The sequence below is a fragment of the Pseudophryne corroboree genome, chromosome 1 (genome assembly GCF_028390025.1).
Source record: "Pseudophryne corroboree isolate aPseCor3 chromosome 1, aPseCor3.hap2, whole genome shotgun sequence".
NCBI classification, from domain to species: Eukaryota; Metazoa; Chordata; class Amphibia; order Anura; family Myobatrachidae; genus Pseudophryne; species Pseudophryne corroboree.
The window spans coordinates 202,317,309-202,331,428 of NC_086444.1; the positions used below are offsets into that span (position 1 = coordinate 202,317,309).

Here is a 14,120-nt window from a genome sequence, read left to right on the forward strand (position 1 = left end):
TGTAGACCAGCTGAGATCGCTATCTACTGTATATAATTATGAACACACCCCATATTTGTTTGCCCTTTTTTTTAAGGGGAGAGGGCACCAAACTCCAACTCTCCACCGGGCAGCTAGGATGAACTTATTATGCCCCTGGATCAGAGAAGAGTTGACTGTGCTTGGTGGGTCCATGCGAGAGTGCTGGCACAGTCATGGACATGCAGTGGACCGGACTGCCAAGTGCAGAGGCTGAATGGGCGCCTATCTGTCACTGTAGACTGGGAAGCTCTCAGTTCTCAGGTTCCGGCAGCCGTGTGGCACTGCACCAGTCCACAGCACAGACACCAGACCTAAAAACAGAACAAACTGTATTGAATCTATACGGGATGCAGCATGTCCCTTTCAATTACGGGACAATCCTGTATAATACATGATGGATGGCAGCCCTACCCGTGTCCCTGACTGCTTTCTTCTCTGTCCTGATTCCATTGCATTGTATTGTCTATTATTAGTTGCAGCTCGGGAAGAAAGTGAGGCCTGTATTTTTAGGGATCCTACAATGGGGATGTATTTATGTGCCCGCAAGGGGCTTCATTCCACCCCCCCCCCCCCCCCCCCCCCCCCCGCCGGCAATCTAATGCTTGGGATCCAGGCGTTAGTATGGTGACCGGCGGCATCCAAGCGCCGGTCACCCGAACCTAATCCTTGCAGTAAGCCCAATACATATCTTTTAATGTTCCTGATGAATACCAGTGTGCTAGACTCTGAATTCTGAATTCTTTGAAGCCGTATAAGGCCCGCAAAGCTGTTTGTTCCGGCCCACCCGCTTGTGTCAGTGAGACACGCCGCCATTCAGTCCGGCGGCGGCGTGTCTCAGCTGTCAGGGCAGGGAGAAGAGCGCAGCTACATGTCCGACGGCAGGTAAGATCTCAAACCAGCCGCCGGTTCGTGAGCCAATCAGAGCTGGCGGACTGGCAGCCAATCAGGAGCCGCCACTGCCGGTCCGTAAGCTCTGATTGGCTCACAAACCGGTGTCTGGTTTGAGGTCCTACATGCAGCTGCCGCCCAACATAGCCGCGATCTCCACCCTGTCCTGACCTCCTGACAACCCGAGACACGCCGCCGGATGGAGCAGCAGCAGCAGTGGTGAGCAGCACAGTGGGTTGGGGGGCACTGTGGGGGCATTTGTGGATCTGGCACTGTGGGGGCATTTGTATACCTGGCACTATGGGGGCATTTGTATACCTGGCACTGTGGGGACATTTGTATACCTGGCACTGTGGGGGCATTTGTGGATCTGGCACTGTGGGGGCATTTGTATACCTGGCATTGTGGGGGCATTTGTGGATCTGGCACTGTGGGGGCATTTGTATACCTGACACTGTGGGGGCATTTGTATACCTGGCACTGTGGGGGCATTTGTGGATCTGGCACTGTGGGGGAATTTGTGGATCTGGCACTGTGGGAACATTTGTATACCTGGCACTGTGGGGGCATTTGTATACCTGGCACTGTGGGGGCATTTGTGGATCTGGCACTGTGGGGGCAATTGTGGATCTGGCACTGTGGGGGCAATTGTGGATCTGGCACTGTGGGGGAATTTGTGGATCTGGCACTGTGGGGGCAATTGTATACCAGGCACTGTGGGGGCATTTGTGGATCTGGCACTGTGGGGGCAATTGTGGATCTGGCACTGTGGGGGAATTTGTGGATCTGGCACTGTGGGGGCATTTGTATACCAGGCACTGTGGGGGCATTTGTGGATCTGGCACTGTGGGGGCAATTGTGGATCTGGCACTGTGGGGGAATTTGTGTATCTGGCACTGCACTATTGGGGGCATATGTGTATCACGGCCCATTTTAATTGGCCACACCCATTTTTTTTAATGCGCGCCGGAGGCACGCGCACTCAGTACCTCTAAGGGGCAGACCTACTGGGGGGTAGGGCAATTTTTAAGTTGAGAATTTTTGTATGGGCCCCAATGGATTTTATAAATATCCAAATGGCCCTTGGTAGAAAAAATGTTCCCCACCCCTGGGCTAAGTGGACCCACATCTGGCTATTGTTACAGCAAGGCCATGTTCTCACACAGCTCTACCACCCTCTTGAAATACTGTAGGTAGATGAAAAGAGCCGCACAGGATAAAATGCTGCTAGGAGTTAATACATTTACAGTTCCATTCTTTTGCAATTTATGCATATGTACTGTAGATTCATAATCTCAAGGTGAAAATTGGATAATTTTCTCACAGTATGGCAACAATTACATTTGCTTTACAAGATAAGTATGACTCACCATATCCTGGGTCTTGTTATCTTTCCCTGATATGATTAAGAAATAGTTCCAAGCCAAAAACAGCAACAATGCAAGTGGGATCATGTACATCTCAAAATTCCAGACAACGAGCAGAAAGATCTGTGGATATAAAAACACATGGTATCACTATATGATTTTTTTTTCTTACAAATAATAAATATCTAAATTAAAAAAAGTTAGGACCAACATAAAATATACTGTACATATTTGTTGCAGAGTTCATAACATCTCAAAGTGAATAAATACAAATACTGTAGTAATTTATTTTAACACTACATAGTGGAAACTTGAAAGGGCCTAATTATTAAGCTCACATATGTTGCAGCTATCTCCTGCGTTCAAGATCATTAGAACACCGGCATTCCCATAGAGCTCTTTGGTTATGCTGATTGACTCTTATTTACCATACTCCAAAAAGCAAAGCTTTGATTCTTTAGGCTACATTTCCTGCTTTTTTCTTCCAGAGAGAGGTCTTTGAACTTGCACAAGCACAATCCTAAAGCTGCATCGTAGTCTTGTTGGGTCCCAGTGGCATCACTAGGTGGTGCAGGCCACACCATAGTGTCACAGTCCGAGGTGTGACACCAAATCGCTGACTCCTCCTCAGTGACAGGAGGCCTTGTGTTGCCCTGTAATATTATATGCAGCCCTTGGGTCCTGTCACAGTGTAGGAGGCAGCAGTGCAGCCAAATGAGTCTCCGGGGGCAGCCTAGTATCTCCTGGAATGCTTATCACATACCCAGAGTGATGAAAACAGGGTTGGGCCGCCACGCCAAACCCCCGTCCCGTGAGGCTATGCCGTCTTTTCAGGTCCAAACCCAGCAGTACAAAATTGTGTACAGTAAGCTATGATTTACTTTTCACTCTTTCGGGGTCATTCAGAGTTGATCGCAGCAGCAAATTTGTTAGCAATTGGGCAAAACCATGTGCACTGCGGGGGGGGGGGGGGGAGAGGGCAGATATAACATGTGCAGAGAGTGTTTGATTTGGGTGGGGTGTGTTCAAACTGAAATCTAAATTGCAGTGTAAAAATAAAGCAGCCAGTATTTACCATGCACAGAAACAAAATAACCCCCCCAAATCTAACTCTCTGCACATGTTATATCTGCCTGCCCCCCCCTCTCCCCCGCAGTGCACATGGTTTTGCCCAACTGCTAACAAATTTGCTGCTGCGATCAACTCTGAATGATCCCCCTTATTGGGGCAGATTCTTATTGGAATCACAAAGAGAAACTTTTGATAACTTGACAATAAAAATTATTTCTTATCTTCCATATATGCGTAAAAGGAATGATGGTATAAGGAGCCCCACTAGCACCATTGATAAATAGGCACCTACGCCAATTGCTATAATACAATGTACAAATATTTATTTAAAGCAAATGCCAAAGTTCATTAACGTTACTTGGGAAAATACTTGTTCCCTAAGCGTGTTATATTTACACTTACTTTTAATTATGCTTAAAGTATTATAGTCAATGTTTCTTAAACCTGTGAATAGGCCAGATATTTATATTACAGAAAGGGAACACTGGAATGTACAGTATGTGCATCTGTTTTTCATTTACAATTAGGAGTAATACCAGCAAACGGGTGCAATATTGCTCCTTGCCAATAACCATGTTGCATTGCAGGAAGGACATATTTAGAATTGGAAAGGGGACCCATCCTACAGTAGCTGAACTCTCCATTGCACTGTTACAATAAATCTGCCCAGGATTTGTGTGCTACAGTGAGTATATGCTTACAGCACTGTAGTATTACTGTCCTAGGTACCCCTTCTATCTGTCCGAACAAGAATAGCCACTATGGGCCAAATATGGTAATTGAGAGTTCTTGTTTATGTCAGCATCAGTGAAACATGACAATATACATCTCATTACAGTAGTATTTTTTTTAGGGGGAGATGAACTAAGCCTTGTAAAGTGATAAAGTGGAGAGAGATAAAGTACCAGCCAATCAGCTTCTAACTGCCATGTTACAGGCTGTGTTTGAAAAAATAAGAATTTACTTACCGATAATTCTATTTCTCGTAGTCCGTAGTGGATGCTGGGAACTCCGTAAGGACCATGGGGAATAGCGGCTCCGCAGGAGACTGGGCACAAAAGTAAAGCTTTAGGACTACCTGGTGTGCACTGGCTCCTCCCCCTATGACCCTCCTCCAAGCCTCAGTTAGGATACTGTGCCCGGACGAGCGTACACAATAAGGAAGGATTTTGAATCCCGGGTAAGACTCATACCAGCCACACCAATCACACTGTACAACCTGTGATCTGAACCCAGTTAACAGCATGATAACAGAGGAGCCTCTGAAAAGATGGCTCACAACAATAATAACCCGATTTTTGTAACAATAACTATGTACAAGTATTGCAGACAATCCGCACTTGGGATGGTCGCCCAGCATCCACTACGGACTACGAGAAATAGAATTATCGGTAAGTAAATTCTTATTTTCTCTGACGTCCTAGTGGATGCTGGGAACTCCGTAAGGACCATGGGGATTATACCAAAGCTCCCAAACGGACGGGAGAGTGCGGATGACTCTGCAGCACCGAATGAGAGAACTCCAGGTCCTCCTCAGCCAGGGTATCAAATTTGTAGAATTTAGCAAACGTGTTTGCCCCTGACCAAGTAGCTGCTCGGCAAAGTTGTAAAGCCGAGACCCCTCGGGCAGCCGCCCAAGATGAGCCCACCTTCCTTGTGGAATGGGCTTTTACAGATTTTGGCTGTGGCAGGCCTGCCACAGAATGTGCAAGCTGAATTGTACTACAAATCCAACGAGCAATAGTCTGCTTAGAAGCAGGAGCACCCAGCTTGTTGGGTGCATACAGGATAAACAGCGAGTCAGATTTTCTGACTCCAGCCGTCCTGGAAACATATATTTTCAGGGCCCTGACTACGTCCAGCAACTTGGAGTCCTCCAAGTCCCTAGTAGCCGCAGGTACCACAATAGGCTGGTTCAAGTGAAACGCTGAAACCACCTTAGGGAGAAATTGAGGACGAGTCCTCAATTCTGCCCTGTCCGTATGAAAAATCAGGTAAGGGCTTTTATAGGATAAAGCCGCCAATTCTGAGACACGCCTGGCTGAAGCCAGGGCCAACAGCATTACCACTTTCCATGTGAGATATTTTAAGTCCACAGTGGTGAGTGGTTCAAACCAATGTGATTTTAGGAACCCCAAAACTACATTGAGATCCCAAGGTGCCACTGGAGGCACAAAAGGAGGCTGTATATGCAGTACCCCCTTGACAAACGTCTGAACTTCAGGAACTGAAGCCAGTTCTTTCTGGAAGAAAATCGACAGGGCCGAAATTTGAACCTTAATGGACCCTAATTTTAGGCCCATAGACAGTCCTGTTTGCAGGAAATGCAGGAAACGACCCAGTTGAAATTCCTCTGTAGGGGCCTTCCTGGCCTCGCACCACGCAACATATTTACGCCAAATACGGTGATAATGCTGTACGGTTACATCCTTCCTGGCTTTGATCAGGGTAGGGATGACTTCATCCGGAATGCCTTTTTCCTTCAGGATCCGGCGTTCAACCGCCATGCCGTCAAACGCAGCCGCGGTAAGTCTTGGAACAGACAGGGTCCCTGCTGGAGCAGGTCCTTTCTTAGAGGTAGAGGCCACGGGTCCTCTGTGAGCATCTCTTGAAGTTCCGGGTACCAAGTCCTTCTTGGCCAATCCGGAGCCACGAGTATAGTCCTTACTCCTCTCCTTCTTATGATTCTCAGTACCTTGGGTATGAGAGGCAGAGGAGGGAACACATACACTGACTGGTACACCCACGGTGTTACCAGAGCGTCCACAGCTATTGCCTGAGGGTCCCTTGACCTGGCACAATACCTGTCTAGTTTTTTGTTGAGGCGGGACGCCATCATGTCCACCTTTGGTTTTTCCCAACGGTTCACAATCATGTGGAAGACTTCTGGGTGAAGTCCCCACTCTCCCGGGTGGAGGTCGTGTCTGCTGAGGAAGTCTGCTTCCCAGTTGTCCACTCCCGGAATGAACACTGCTGACAGTGCTATCACATGATTTTCCGCCCAGCGAAGAATCCTTGCAACTTCTGCCATTGCCCTCCTGCTTCTTGTGCCGCCCTGTCTGTTTACGTGGGCGACTGCCGTGATGTTGTCTGACTGGATCAGCACCGGCTGACCTTGAAGCAGAGGTCTTGCTAGGCTTAGAGCATTGTAGATGGCCCTTAGCTCCAGGATATTTATGTGAAGTGATGTCTCCAGGCTTGACCACAAGCCCTGGAAATTTCTTCCCTGTGTGACTGCTCCCCAGCCTCTCAGGCTGGCATCCGTGGTCACCAGGACCCAGTCCTGAATGCCGAATATGCGGCCCTCTAGAAGATGAGCACTCTGCAACCACCACAGGAGAGACACCCTTGTCCTTGGTGATAAGATTATCCGCTGATGCATCTGAAGATGCGACCCGGACCATTTGTCTAGCAGATCCCACTGGAAGGTTCTTGCGTGGAATCTGCCGAATGGGATTGCTTCGTAAGAAGCCACCATCTTTCCCAGGACCCTTGTGCATTGATGCACTGAGACTTGGCCTGGTTTTAGGAGATTTCTGACTAGTTCGGATAACTCCCTGGCTTTCTCCTCCGGGAGAAACACCTTTTTCTGGACTGTGTCCAGGATCATCCCTAGGAATAGAAGTCGTGTCGTCGGGATCAGCTGCGATTTTGGAATATTGAGAATCCAACCGTGCTGGCGCAGCACTATCTGAGATAGTGCTACTCCGACTTCCAACTGTTCCCTGGATCTTGCCCTTATCAGGAGATCGTCCAAGTAAGGGATAACTAAAACTCCCTTCCTTCGAAGGAGTATCATCATTTCGGCCATTACCTTGGTAAAGACCCGGGGTGCCGTGGACAATCCAAACGGCAGCGTCTGAAACTGATAGTGACAGTTCTGTACCACAAACCTGAGGTACCCTTGGTGAGAAGGGTAAATTGGGACATGTAGGTAAGCATCTTTGATGTCCAGAGACACCATATAGTCCCCTTCTTCCAGGTTTGCAATCACTGCCCTGAGTGACTCCATCTTGAATTTGAACCTTTGTATGTAAGTGTTCAAGGATTTGAGGTTTAAAATTGGTCTCACCGAGCCGTCCGGCTTCGGTACCACAAATAGTGTGGAATAGTACCCCTTTCCCTGTTGTAGGAGGGGTACCTTGATTATCACCTGCTGGGAATATAGCTTGTGAATGGCTTCCAATACTGCCTTCCTGTCTGAGGGAGACGTCGGTAAAGCAGACTTTAGAAAACGGCGAGGGGGAGACGTCTCGAATTCCAATTTGTACCCCTGAGATACCACCTGAAGGATCCAGGGGTCCACTTGCGAGTGGGCCCACTGCGCACTGAACTTCTTGAGACGGGCCCCCACCGTGCCTGAGTCCGCTTGTAAAGCCCCAGCGTCATGCTGAGGACTTTGCGGAGGCGGGAGAGGGCTTTTGTTCCTGGGAACTGGCTGTTTGTTGCAGCCTTTTTCCTCTCCCTCTGCCACGGGGCAGAAATGAGGCGCCTTTTGCCCGCTTGCCCTTATGGGGCCGAAAGGACTGCGCCTGATAATACGGCGTCTTCTTAGGTTGAGAAGCTACCTGGGGTAAAAATGTGGATTTTCGAGCAGTTGCCGTGGCTACCAGGTCTGATAGACCTACCCCAAATAACTCCTCCCCCTTATAAGGCAATACTTCCATGTGCCTTTTAGAATCCGCATCACCTGACCACTGCCGCGTCCATAAACCTCTTCTTGCAGAAATGGACAGCGCGCTAACTCTTGATGCCAGTCGGCAAATATCCCTCTGTGCATCACGCATATATAGAAATGCATCCTTCAAATGCTTTATAGTCAGTAATATACTGTCCCTATCTAGGGTATCAATATTTTCAGTCAGGGAATCCGACCACGCCAGGCCCGCACTGCACATCCAGGCTGAGGCGATTGCTGGTCGCAGTATAACACCCGTGTGAGTGTATATACATTTTAGGATATTCTCCAGCTTTCTATCGGCAGGTTCCTTTAGGGCGGCCGTATCAGGAGAGGGTAGTGCTACCTGTTTAGACAAGCGTGTGAGCGCTTTATCCACCCTAGGGGGTGTTTCCCAACGTGCCCTATCCTCTGGCGGGAAAGGGTACGATGCCAATAACCTTTTAGTAATTATCAGTTTTTTATCGGGGGAAACCCACGCCTCATCATACACTTCATTTAATTCCTCGGATACAGGAAAAACTACAGGCAGTTTTTTCTCACCAAACATAATACCCTTTTTAGTGGTACTTGTATTATCAGAGATATGCAATACATTTTTCATTGCTTCAATCATGTAACGTGTGGCCCTAGTGGAAGTCACGTTTGTCTCCTCATCATCGACACTGGAGTCAGTATCCGTGTCTATGTCTGCCATTTGAGGTAACGGGCGTTTTAAAGCCCCTGATGGCGTTTGAGACTCCTGGACAGGCACAAGCTGAGTAGCCGGCTGTCTCATGTCGTCAACTGTCTGTCGTAAAGAGCTGACACTGTCACGCAATTCCTTCCATAAGCTCATCCACTCAGGTGTCGACTCCCTAGGGGGTGACAACTCTATAATAGGCAATTGCTCCGCCTCCATCTCATTTTCCTCCTCAAACATGTCGACACAATCGTACCGACACACCGCACACACACAGGGAATGCTCTGATAGAGGACAGGACCCCACTAGCCCTTTGGGGAGACAGAGGGAGAGTATGCCAGCACACACCAGAGCGCTATATATAGACAGGAATACCACTATAAAATGTGCTTTTCCCTTTATAGCTGCTGTTAGTATTAAAACTGCGCCAAATTAGTGCCCCCCTCTCTTTTTTACCCTTTTCTGTAGTGCAGGACTGCAGGGGAGAGTCAGGGAGACGTCCTTCCAGCGGAGCTGTGATGGAAAATGGCGCCCGTGTGCTGAGGAGATAGGCTCCGCCCCCTTCTCGGCGGCCTTTTCTCCCGCTTTTTGGTGAGTTCTGGCAGGGGTTAAAATACATCCATATAGCCCTGGGGGTTATATGTGGTGTATTTATGCCAGCCAAGGTGTTTACATTGCTGCTCAGGGCGCCCCCCCCCTAGCGCCCTGCACCCTCAGTGACCGAAGTGTGAAGTGTGCCTGAGTAACAATGGCGCACAGCTGCAGTGCTGTGCGCTACCTTGTTGAAGACTGATGTCTTCTGCCGCCGATTTTTCCGGACCTCTTCTTGCTTCTGGCTCTGTAAGGGGGACGGCGGCGCGGCTCTGGGACCGAGCTCCGAGGCTGGGCCTGTGTTCGGTCCCTCTGGAGCTAATGGTGTCCAGTAGCCTAAGAAGCCCAAGCTGGCTGCAAGCAGGCAGGTTCGCTTCTTCTCCCCTTAGTCCCTCGATGCAGTGAGCCTGTTGCCAGCAGGTCTCACTGAAAATAAAAAACCTAAAACTAAACTTTCACTAAGAAGCTCAGGAGAGCCCCTAGTGTGCACCCTTCTCGGCCGGGCACAAAAATCTAACTGAGGCTTGGAGGAGGGTCATAGGGGGAGGAGCCAGTGCACACCAGGTAGTCCTAAAGCTTTACTTTTGTGCCCAGTCTCCTGCGGAGCCGCTATTCCCCATGGTCCTTACGGAGTTCCCAGCATCCACTAGGACGTCAGAGAAATGACAGTAGCTGATTGGTCAGTACTTTATCTCTCCCGACTTTATCACTCACTAATAGGCCCTACACACTTGTCGATGTAACTGAAAGAAATGAACGATCTTGTTCATTAATGAACGAGATACCGTTCATATCTTTCAGTGTGGAGTCACCAGCGATGAACGATGCGCGGCCCCACGCTCGTTCATCGCTGGTGCCCCGTCGGCTGTGCATGCAGGTCAATATGGACGATCTCGTCCATATTTGCCTGCACTTGTATGGAGCCGTGTGACGGGGGAGTGAAGAAACTTCACTCCCCCCATCAGTGCCCCTCCGCCGCCGGGTCGCCCGTCTGCCGTATCGGCGGTCGGGCAACTCAGCGGCGTATCGCCATGTCTGTAGGGCCCATAAGACTTAGTACATCTGTCCCACAATCCCTTAAGGGGGAGATGTATTAAGCTTTGGAGAAAGATATAACTGAGTAGTTGCCCAAAGCAACCAGCTTCTGTAATTGTCAAAGGCTGCGCTAAAAATATGACAGTTGCTATGGGAAACGTCTCCACTTTGTCTCTCTCCAAGGCTTGATGCATCTGCCCCAATGAATACTACATTATTATATTCCTAAAACTTGTTTAATATTCCTTTCACTCAATCTCAACAAGTATAACCCAAAAGTCAGGAACTTCCTGACATAAAAGCAGAATGTTTATAGAATAAACTTGTTATTTCACAATTACTGCATTTATATTTTAAATATATTTTTATCTTACAGTAGTTCGCACAAACGCCCCTCATTTCACCCTTGAGACAATGCTACTTTTACTTTAATGGTAAAAATTATTGATAGCATAGTAGCAGCAATGTGCAGGGAATTACAATGAGTTCACCATGAATTCAAGACGAGTTCAACCTATTTATATTACTGATTAACACTGAATCATTATTTAATACCAAAGACCTTCATCTCACTGGTGTAACAATGTCAGATGAACCAGCGCAGGATGCAAATGTCAAGCCGCGTAGAGCAGCCTGAAGGTCCTTTTGTTGGAAATCAGAAGTGATTAGGAAAAATTCTTATGCTGCGGCTAACAGTAAACATACATACAGAACAAAATAAAGAAATTGCTTTTAGCAGAGCCGCGCGGAATATTAATGATAGCAGTGATCACAGCATTTAAAAGCAAGTCATCAAGTATTTCACTGCAGAAAGATTCCTGCGGGGCAGCCACACACTGCAATGAGGAGGAAGGAGATACAAATCCCCACGGTAATGGACTGATTAAGCAATGATTACACAGAGACTGTAGCAAGGTGAGAAAAAGGTGCTTAATAAGAGTTCATTATTGGAAGAAGCCAGTGTTTACTAAACATCGAATACATTTCAACTAATTACTTTTCTTAATGTAAAATGTGCAAAAATAAGCAATTATGAACTGAATTTATACTGAGGTTATGGTCTCTGTTAAGCTGGTAACACAGACAAAACTGTTCGGATGTGTTTTCACTGCGACCTTACTGGAAAGGTCCAGCTGCTAGTGCATTCCCCCAACCATCCCGATGTTATAGAGACAGTTACACTTTTCAAGGACTGTCCTGCTGTCCAACACACGGGCGGTTGGGAGGTTGTGGGACATGCTGTGTGCGCTGCTGCTTTACTCTGCCCTGCTACGCAGACTGAGCAGCTACGTTGGTGAAGGTGAATGGATGACACGTGTATCCATTTAGTACACAGAGGAGGCTGGGGGCAGCGCAGCAGCATCCGGAGCGCTGGACTTGTCTTAGGGATGACCATCGACCATTGAATATTTGAAATCATCGATGGCCTATAACTGATGTCGAATACTTATACAATCCATGGTTTCCCGCCATCGATGGTTCAGTGCTACCAATTTTTTTTCTTTTTTCCATAAAGTGTCAGAGCACAAAGCTTATCCCCGCCCCTGACACCCATGAAGCCACTCCCCTGGGCTCTCATTGGCCCACATTTCATTTTACAGTAATGCAGAAGGTGACCCATCGATGGTTCCCTTACAGATGGTTTTACACCATCGAGGTTATCAATTGATGGTACCATCAATGGTGACCATTGATTGACAATCCACCGATGGCCATCCCTAACTTGTCCCCAGCGTGAAATGAAAATGGGGATGTGACATGCAGTCACGCCCCCCCCAAAATGGCATCAATGAAAGAGTGTGGCCTAATTGGACCAAGGTCATGTGCCCTTTAGGGATCCTGATCTGCACATCTTAAAAGTTAGGAGGTATGCTACTGCTTCACACTACACATGCACAAGAATCTGCATCTGACTTTGCTGCAACTAGGGAACTGAGAGCAAGGCTGGAATGGATGTGGAATGTCATATGCAGAAGTGGGTGTGAATGTGGCTGCAGTGGGTGTGCCGCTGCAACAAAAGTACCGTAAGAGCGTGGGGCGCCCACTGAAAGGTCTCAATCGCAGCCTCATGAAGGGGCCTGGATTGGGTCAACTCTGACCCTAGTGTAAGTGTAAAATGTGATAGTGATGACTGTGGAGCAGCTTATAACTGCGTTTGATTGGTCACAAGTTTCTGACTGTGAATATGTCACCGAAATGCAACTTTTTCTTTGTAAATTGTTTTTATGGAATGAAGCATTTGCATTTGAATAAACATCTATAGTGCAATGTGGTAAACTCCCTTAACACTAGAAAAAAAGATGTACTACAAGATACAATTAAAAAAAAAGTACATTTTAATATTCTAAATATCAAAAGGTAAAATATGTTTGAACACCATAGAATACATACATAAAAAAATATACATGAAAGACAATAGTGCTTGCACTGGCGGGTGCAAGTTATCAGTGTGCAATGCATGAAAAACATATGTGAGCTCCTTTCTGTTGATGCACAGGAATAGTATTGCTAAGCTATTTTCACTGATAGGGGCTATGATTGGGAAAATACTAGGAGCCAGAAGCATGGCATATTTTCCGGGATACTTGCTTCATACTACTTGCGGCCAGGGCAGGATTAAGTCTGGGAGGGTAGGGGGGGTCCGGGACACTTAAGATGGGGGGGCCCAGGGGAAGGGGGGGGGGGGGGGTGTATATTAGATTGTGTATACCTTCCAACATGACCCATTCCAGGAGGGACAAAGTGCTCATTACCTGGCTTATTATATGATTGGCGTCACATGTATTGAACTATTTCATTAAAAAGAATAGTGTTTCAACAGAGATAAGGTAAGACGGAAGTGCAGGCAGAGAGCATTTTTTCCCTCATTGAATCGGTCATGTCTGGAGGTAAGGATTGTGTGTATTAAATATAAACCAATGGTGTATGTTAGATTTAAAATATAGTTTATTAATGCCTGGGTGCTGTTTATAGCTCCACCTAATTGAGAGACAATTATTTTATAAAGTTTTCCTGTAGCAAAACAAAGACAACTTAAACAACCTTCAAATTCACATAGAAAATAGGATTTTAAATACCTACCGGTAAATCCTTTTCTCATAGTCCATAAGAGATATTGGGGACAGATTAGTACGATGGGTATAGACGGGTCCAAAGGAGCCAGTGCACTTTAAATTTCTTCAGCTGGGTGTGCTGGCTCCTCCCCTCTATGCCTCCTCCTACAGCTTAGTTATAGGTAAACAGTGCCCGAAGGAGATTGACATACTTGAGAGAAGGAACATAACAGCAACAAGTGTGGTGAGAATTTCACACCAGCACACCAATATATAACCCCCCCTCCCCCCCCCCTTTGTTGGTACATGCGCCAAGTAGATTCTGTACCAGATACTGTACCAGACCATATTTGCGATCTCCAAGGAAATAGTGCCTGCGCTATTTCCCTGGTGATTTCAATGGGGTAGGTGGAATGGTAAGCATGGGTGCTGGTTGTGCAGTATGGGCCACCCTGGACCCAGGGACCCATTATAGATACCCCAATGGGTGTTGATCAATAAGAAGCTGCAAATACAGGATTGAAACTTTCTATTGGCTATCAAGCTCTCACCAATCTCAGTGGCTATTTTAAGATGCTAATTAAAAAGATTTGTAGGTGCCAGAATACAGAAACAGAGGAGCCACAGGAAAAACTGTGTCATGGTGCAGTTTACAGGCCCCACTAAGGAAAGACATACTTCCCGACATCAGCCGACTTATAGAAGCCTGGAGATGCAGCTGACCATATCGGGG

At 47.2% G+C, this 14,120-nt stretch overlaps 1 protein-coding gene across 4 annotated transcripts in view; it reads right to left on the reverse strand.

The window, feature by feature from the left end:
- Nucleotides 1–14,120, reverse strand: part of MCTP1 (multiple C2 and transmembrane domain containing 1) — a 1,810,807-nt gene that overhangs the window by 334,611 nt on the left and 1,462,076 nt on the right. For all 4 annotated transcript variants that reach the window (XM_063964020.1, XM_063964019.1, XM_063964022.1 and 1 more), the window contains one exon: nucleotides 2,280–2,399. In XM_063964020.1, coding sequence (XP_063820090.1) covers nucleotides 2,280–2,399 — 120 coding nt within the window. The remainder of the gene's footprint in view (nucleotides 1–2,279; nucleotides 2,400–14,120) is intronic.